General features: G+C 46.8%; 1 protein-coding gene across 1 annotated transcript; it reads left to right on the forward strand.

The window, feature by feature from the left end:
- Window positions 1-4,317: 4,317 nt before the first annotated feature.
- LOC138909286 (uncharacterized) lies at window positions 4,318-6,454 on the forward strand. The gene is made up of 5 exons (XM_070200470.1): window positions 4,318-4,626; window positions 4,860-4,890; window positions 4,988-5,086; window positions 5,570-5,696; window positions 6,205-6,454. The coding sequence occupies exons 1-5, from the start codon at window positions 4,318-4,320 to the stop codon at window positions 6,452-6,454; spliced, it is 816 nt and encodes a 271-aa protein (XP_070056571.1).
- Window positions 6,455-7,504: the final 1,050 nt, after the last annotated feature.

Here is a 7,504-nt window from a genome sequence, read left to right on the forward strand (position 1 = left end):
GACTTCGAGGTATATCTGCCAGTGTCCGCAGACTCCGGAGTCCCCTTCTATCATTTTATGTTGCTTCCTTATATTTTATTTAGACCTTGATATATATATATATATATAGAGACATTGAGAATAAATTTTCTTAAACTGCTGTGGTGTACTCATTCTTAGTGATTTATTTGATTGTGCGCCAGGTTCTGCCTGCTGAGAAGCTATTCATAGGAGGGGATTTCAATGGGCATATTGGGTTGACCGCAGGTGGTTATGGCGAGGTGCATGGAGGCTTCGGTTTTGGGGAGAGAAACGGAGGAGGTACATCGTTGTTGGACTTTGCTAAGGCTTTTGGGTTGGTGATTGCGTACTCTAGCTTTCGGAAGAGGGAGGGGCATTTGGTTACTTTCCAAAATGCGGTGGCGAAGACCCAGATTGACTATCTCCTCCTCAGGAGGTGTGACAGAGGGTTGTGCAAGGATTGCAAGGTGATTCCGGGTGAGCTACTCGCGACGCAGCATAGGCTCTTGGTGGTGGACGTTGGTATTATGTTAAAGAGGAGGAAAAGGTCTACTCGAGGAAGACCGAGAATCAGGTGGGGAGCCTTAACTAAGGATAAAGCCCAAGCATTGGAGGGGCAGTTGTCGGCTATGGGAGCTTGGAGGAGCAGTGGTGACGCGGGCACTATGTGGTCAGCGACAACAGACTGTATTAGGGAGGTTGCAAGAGAGGTGTTAGGGGTCTCGACGGGCGTCTCTGGTGGGCATAAAGGAGACTGGTGGTGGAATGAAGTGGTCCAAGGTAAAGTGGAAGCAAAGAAGACGGCGTACCTGAAGTTAGTTGGGAGCATAGGTGAGGAGGAGAGACGAGTGTGCATGGAGAGGTATAAGATAGCTAGGAAGGAGGCTAAGCTGGCGGTCACAGAGGCTAAGAGTGCGGCTTATGACCGTATGTACGAGGAATTGGGGAAGAAAGGTGGGGAGAAGAAGTTATTCCGGCTGGCCAAGTTGAGAGAGAGGAAGGATCGGGATTTGGACCAAGTGAAATGCATCAAGGACGAAGATGGTAGAGTATTGATGGAAGATGCACAGATTAAGAGGAGATGGCAGACTTACTTTCATAAACTTTTGAATGAATAAGGGGATCGGGATATTATGCTAGACGAATTGGAGCATTCCGAGAGTCACCGTGACTTTGGGTACTACAGGCGTATCGAGGTTGAGGAGGTCGTGGGAGCTATGCGTAAGATGAGTAGGGGCAGAGCGACCGGGCCAGACGAGATTCCGGTGGATTTTTGGAAGTGTGTGGGGATAACAGGTTTGGAGTGGTTGACTAGGTTGTTTAATATTATTTTTAAGGGGAAGAGGATGCCGGATGAGTGGAGGTGGAGTACGGTGGTTCCATTGTATAAGAACAAAGGTGATATCCAGAGTTGTAACAATTATAGGGGTATCAAATTACTGAGTCATACCATGAAAGTGTGGGAGAGGGTTGTTGAAACGAGGGTGAGGATGACAGTGTCTGTATTCGACAACCAGTTCGGGTTCATGCAGGGTCGTTCGACTAGAGAAGCTATACACCTTGTTAGAAGGTTGGTGGAACTATACAGAGACAGTAAGAAGGATCTGCACATGGTGTTTATTGACCTAGAGAAAGCGTATGACAAGGTTCCTAGAGAAATTCTCTGGAGATGCCTGGAGGCAAAAGGTGTGTCGGTTCCATACATTATGGCGATTAAGGACATGTATGATGGGGCTAAGACTCGGGTTAGGACAGTAGGAGGTGACTCTGAGCATTTTCCTGTTGTGATGGGGTTACACCAAGGTTTTGCGCTCAGTCCGTTCTTATTCGCCCTGGTGATGGACGCGTTAACAAACCATATTCAAGGGGATGTGACATGGTGCATGCTATTCGCCGATGACATAGTTTTGATTGATGAGTCGCGAGCCGGTGTTGACGAGAAGCTGGAGGTTTGGAGACAGGCTCTTGAGTCTACGGGTTTCAAGCTGAGCAGGACGAAGACGGAATACCTGGAGTGTAAGTTCAGCACTGAGCCAGGGGAAGTGGGCGTGGATGTGAGGCTTGATTCGCAGGTCATCCCGAGAAGAGGCAGCTTCAAGTATCTTGGTTCGGTTATCCAGGAGGGAGGAGAGATCGATGAGGATGTCACACACCGTATTGGGGTAGGATGGATGAAGTGGAGGTTCGCATCGGGAGTCCTGTGCGACAAGAGAGTGCCACCGATACTCAAAGGTAAGTTTTATAAAGCGGTGGTTAGACCGGCCATGATGTATGGGGCTGAGTGTTGGCCTGTTAATAACTCACATATCTAGAAGATGAAAGTAGCAGAAATGAGGATGTTACGGTGGATGTGCGAACACAATAAGATAGATAAGATTAGGAATGATGATATTCGGGAGAAGGTGCATGTGGCTCCTATTGATGACAAAATGCGGGAAGCGAGGCTTAGATGGTTCGGACATGTTCAGAGGAGAAGCTTAGATGCTCCTGTACGGAGGTGTGAGCAGCTGGTTGTGGAGGGCACCAGAAGAGGTAAAGGGCGGCCTAAGAAGTATTGGGGAGAGGTGATCAGGCAGGATATGGCGAGACTCCAGATTTTCGAGGACATGACACTAGATAGGAAGATGTGGAGGTCGAGTATTAGGGTTGTAGGTTAGGAGGTAGTTGAGTCGTGCCTTATTTCGTACCATTGTGGGACTAGTCATGTAGGATTTTTGTCTGAGATAGCTAGTGGCAATGTTGTGGATTACTATTTCGCTTTTCAATGCATGTCTTATTTACTAGCTATCACTTTTTCTTTGCATCTTTCTTCTAGATTTTATGGTGTTCCTATTGTTCTTATGATTGTCGTGGTGATACTAATATTTACTAATATTGTCTCCCTTTGCTTTGCATCCTTCTTCTGGATTTCATGGTATTTCTATTTATCATATGATTGTTGTTGTGATACTAATATTGTCTCCTTTTTGTCCTTTTTTATTTTTGTTTCTTTTTGAGCCGAGGGTCTTTCAGAAATAGCCTCTCTACCCCGTCGGGGTAGGGGTAAGGTCTGCGTACACACTACCCTCCCCAGACCCCATTAGTGGGATTTTACTAGGATGTTGTTGTTGTTGTTGTTGTTGTTGTTGTATTTATTATTATTTCGCATTGATAGTCTTACCTAGTCTTAGAGACTAGGTTCCATCACGATATCCTACGGAGGGAATTTGGGGTCATGACATAGAGGGGTAGAGAACAGATGCAGTAGGACAAGAGGACCCGATTCTCGGGAGAGTTTAGAGGTGCCCCGGCTAGGGGCAGAGGTCAGGTTGGGAGGGGTCAACCTAGCAGGCCCACATATCCAGCACCACCATCCACTTCCTCGGGGTGCTCCAGCACGACCCTACTTCAATGCCATGCCAGAGAGTTCATGTCGCCCACCAGCCATCGAGGGTCCTTCTAGTGGGTATTCAAGCCATCGGGGTTAGACTTCGGAACAACAGTTTGTGGAACTAAAGGGGTTGTTACGAGTATGGGGATCTGGGTCACATGAAGAGATTTTGTCCTAGACATCGGGGCAAGGAAGTATAACAGGGTCATCATCCTATGATTACTGTGTCAGCCGTTCGACCGCCCAGAAGCGAAGAATAGACAAGTATGGGCCGTCCTTGAGATGGAGGCCAGGTAGGGGGAGGTCAGCCAACTATTGTTCAGCACGGTGGTGACCAACCAATCGACGCTCCAGCTAGATTCTATGATTTTTCGGCTAGACCTGAGGTAGTGGCCTCAGATGCCGTGATCACAGGTATTATTTCTGTATGTGGTAGAGATGCTTTGGTATTATTTGATCCAGGGTCTACCTATTCATATGTGTCACATCTTTTTGCTCATTTCCTAATTATTCCTCGTGAGTCCTTGGGTACTCCTGGTTGTGTGTCCACTCCTTTAGGTGATGCTATGGTTGTGGATCGGATCTACCGGTCCTGTGTGGTTACATTCTGTGGTTACGAGACTAGAGCGGACCTTCTGTTACTTGATATGATTGACTTTGAGGTCATCCTGGGCATGGAATGGTTATCTCCATATCACACCATCCTTGATTGTCATGCCAAGACGGTTACTTTAGCGATGCCAGAGTTGCCGAGATTGGAGTGGAAGGGTTCCTCCGTCAGTACATCTAGTCGGGTTATCTCTTTTGTGAAGGCACGATATCTGGTCGAGAAGGCTTGTTTGGCGTATCTAGAATATGTTCGGGATACCACCGCAGAGTCTCCGATGATTGATTCAGTGCCAGTAGTCCGGGAATTTGCCGATGTGTTTCCTTCTGACCTTCCAGGCATGCCGCCAGATCGTGATATTGATTTCTGTATTGATTTGGCTTCAGGTACCCAGCCTATATCTATCCTACCGTACCGTATGGTTCCGAAAGAGCTGAAGGAACTGAAAGAGCAGTTTGAGGAGTTATTGGCAAATAGGTTTGTTAGACCGAGTGTATCACCTTGGGGTGCACCAGTGTTATTTGTGAATAAGAAAGATGGAACTATGCGGATGTACATTGATTATCTCCAGTTGAACAAGATTACCATCAAGAACAGGTACCCGTTGCCACGTATTGATGATTTGTTTGACCAGTTGCAGGGCGCCAGGGTGTTTTCTAAGATTGACTTGAGATTGGGGTACCATCAGTTGAAGATCCGGGACTCAGATGTTCCGAAGACTGCCTTTCGTACCAGATATGGTCATTATAAGTTTCTAGTGATGTCCTTCGGCTTGACTAATTCCCCAGCAACGTTTATGGATTTGATGAACCGAGTGTTCAGACCTTATATTGATTCCTTCGTTATTGTCTGCATTGATGACATCTTGATTTACTCACGTAGCCCGGGGGAGCACGGGCAACATTTGAGAGTGGTACTTAAGACCTTGCGAGAATAGAAGCTATATGCTAAGTTCTCCAAGTATGAGTTTTGGCTAGAGTCTGTGGCATTCTTGGGGCATATGGTTTCAGGAGAAGGTATTAAGGTGGATCCCAAGAAGATTGAGACAATTCAGAGTTGGCCTCGTCCTACTTCGGTGACTGAGATCAGGAGTTTCCTGGGGTTAGCAGGTTATTATCACCGGTTTGTGCCGGGCTTTTAATCCATTGCGGCACCTTTGCCTAGATTGAGCCAAAGGGGTGCTCCTTTCCATTGGTCCGATGAGTGTGAGGCGATCTTTCAGAAGCTCAAGACAGCTTTGACCACAATGCCAGTTCTAGTGTTACCTTCCGGTTTGGGGATGCATACAGTCTATTGCGATGCTTCACGCATTGGCTTGGGTTGTGTCTTGATACAGGAGGGGCGAGTTATTGCATATACTTCACGTCAGCTGAAGATCCATGAGAAGAATTACCCTGTGCATGACTTAGAGTTGGCCGCGATTGCCCATGCTCTTAAGATATGGATGCATTATCTGTATGGGGTATCATGTGAGGTTTATACTTATAATCGCAGCTTATAACATTTGTTCAAGCAAAGGGATCTCAATTTGAGATAGCGTAGATGGCTTGAGTTACTGAAGGATTATGACATCACCATTCTTTATCATCCAGGCAAGAAAAATGTGGCCGCGGATGCCTTAAGCAGGAAAGCAGAGAGTATAGGTAGCTTGGCATTCATTTTAGTAGAGGAGAGACCATTATCTTGGGACATTCAGTCCTTGGCTAACAAACTTGTGAGGTTGGACATTTCCGAGCCCAGCCAAGTTGTTGCATGTGTTGTTGCCCAGTCTTCATTATTGGGGCAGATCAAGGCTCGGCAGTTCGATGATCCGCATTTGGCAGTCCTCAGAGAGACGGTACTATAGGGTGGTGCCAAGGAGGTTTATATTGGCGAGGATGGTGTTCTGCGACTCTATGGTCGCCTATGTGTTCCTAATGTCGATGGCTTGAGGGAGAGGATTCTAGAGGAGGCACACTTCTCGGTATTCCATTCATCCAGGAGCTACGAAGATGTATTGTGACCTGAGACAACATTATTGGTGGCGGCGGATGAAGAAAGACATAGTTGAGTACGTGGCTAGGTGCTTAAATTGCTAGCAAGTTAAGTACAAACACCAGAGGCCAGGTGGCCTGCTTCAGCAGATGACTATACCTGAGTGGAAATGGGAGCGCATTACTATGGACTTTGTGGTTGGATTGCCGCGGACCTTGCGGATGTTTGATGCAGTTTGGGTCATTATCGACAGGTTGACCAAGTCAGCACACTTCATTCCGGTTGCGACTACCTATACTTCAGAGAAGTTGGCCCAGATTTATATTGAGGAGATAGTTTGGTTGCACAGTAAGCCTGTTTCCATCATATCAGATAGAGGACCTCAGTTCACTCTGCATTTCTGGAGAGCCTTACAGAGTGAGTTGGGAACCCGTGTAGAGCTCAACACAGCATTTCATCCACAGACCGACAGGCAGTCAGAGCGGACAGTTCAGATATTGTAGGACATGCTGAGAGCATGTGTGATTGACTTTGGAGGATAGTGGGACCAATTCTTGCCTTTGGCCAAGTTTTCTTACAACAAAAGTTATCAGTCCAACATCGAGATGGCTCCATTTGAGGCCTTATATGGTCGGCGATGTCGTTCTCCCATCGGGTGGTTTGAGCCCGGCGAGGCTAGGCTATATGGTACTGATCAGGTGAAGGATGCCTTGGAAAAGGTAAAGTTGATTCAGGAGCGACTTCGCACAGCACAGTCCAGACAGAAGAGTTACGCGGATCAGAAGGCGCGTGATATATCATTTATGGTAGGCGAGAAGGTTCTCTTGAAAGTCTCGCCGATGAAGGGTGTTATGAGATTCAGAAAGAAGGGCAAGTTGAGCCCAAGGCTTATAGGCCCATTTGAGGTGTTGGGGGGAGTTGGGAGGTTGCTTATGAGCTTAATTTACCTCCCAGCCTATCCGGGGTTCATCCATTTTTTCACGTGTTTATGATCTGGAGGTACCATGCCGATGTGTCATATGTGTTAGTCTTCATAACTATTCAGCTAGATGAGAGCTTGGGCTATGAGGAGGAGCCAATTGCTATTATTGCTAGGCAGGATCACCAGTTGAGATCCAAGAGGATTTCCGGGTAAAGGTTCAGTGGAGGGGCCAACCAGTCGAGGAGGTGACCTGGGATTCCAGGTGGACATGCGGAGTAGATATCCACACTTATTCAACACTTCAGGTATGAATCTAAACCCGTTCGAGGACGAACGTTTGTTTAAGAGGTGGAGAATGTAACGACCCGACTAGTTGTTTTGATTTCTAGAACCTCGTTCCCCTAAATAAGGCTTCCCATACTTGCTTTTATTGATTTATTACTTGCGGGGATGGTTGGTTCGGGATTTGGAAGAGTTTGGGTTGAAATCGGAACACTTGGTTCCTTAAGGTTGGCGTAAAAGGCTAAGTTTGACTTCGGTCAACATTTTCAGTAAACGACTTCGGTATCGGGATTTGACGGTCCCAATAAGTTCGTATTATGATTTCGAACTTGGGCATATGTTCGGATTG

Source organism: Nicotiana tomentosiformis, chromosome 4, assembly GCF_000390325.3.
Source record: "Nicotiana tomentosiformis chromosome 4, ASM39032v3, whole genome shotgun sequence".
In the NCBI taxonomy this organism is placed as follows: Eukaryota; Viridiplantae; Streptophyta; class Magnoliopsida; order Solanales; family Solanaceae; genus Nicotiana; species Nicotiana tomentosiformis.

What these genes read in the sequence shown, in the direction of transcription:
- LOC138909286 (XM_070200470.1), top strand. Translation starts at nt 4,318, where the DNA reads ATGCCGCCAGATCGTGATATTGATTTCTGTATTGATTTGGCTTCAGGT. An exon ending in ACGGGCAACATTTGAGAGTG is followed by an intron (nt 4,891 to 4,987) that starts GTACTTAAGACC and finishes ATATGGTTTCAG; the next exon opens with GAGAAGGTATTAAGGTGGAT. An exon ending in TTGGCTAACAAACTTGTGAG is followed by an intron (nt 5,697 to 6,204) that starts GTTGGACATTTC and finishes CATTATCGACAG; the next exon opens with GTTGACCAAGTCAGCACACT.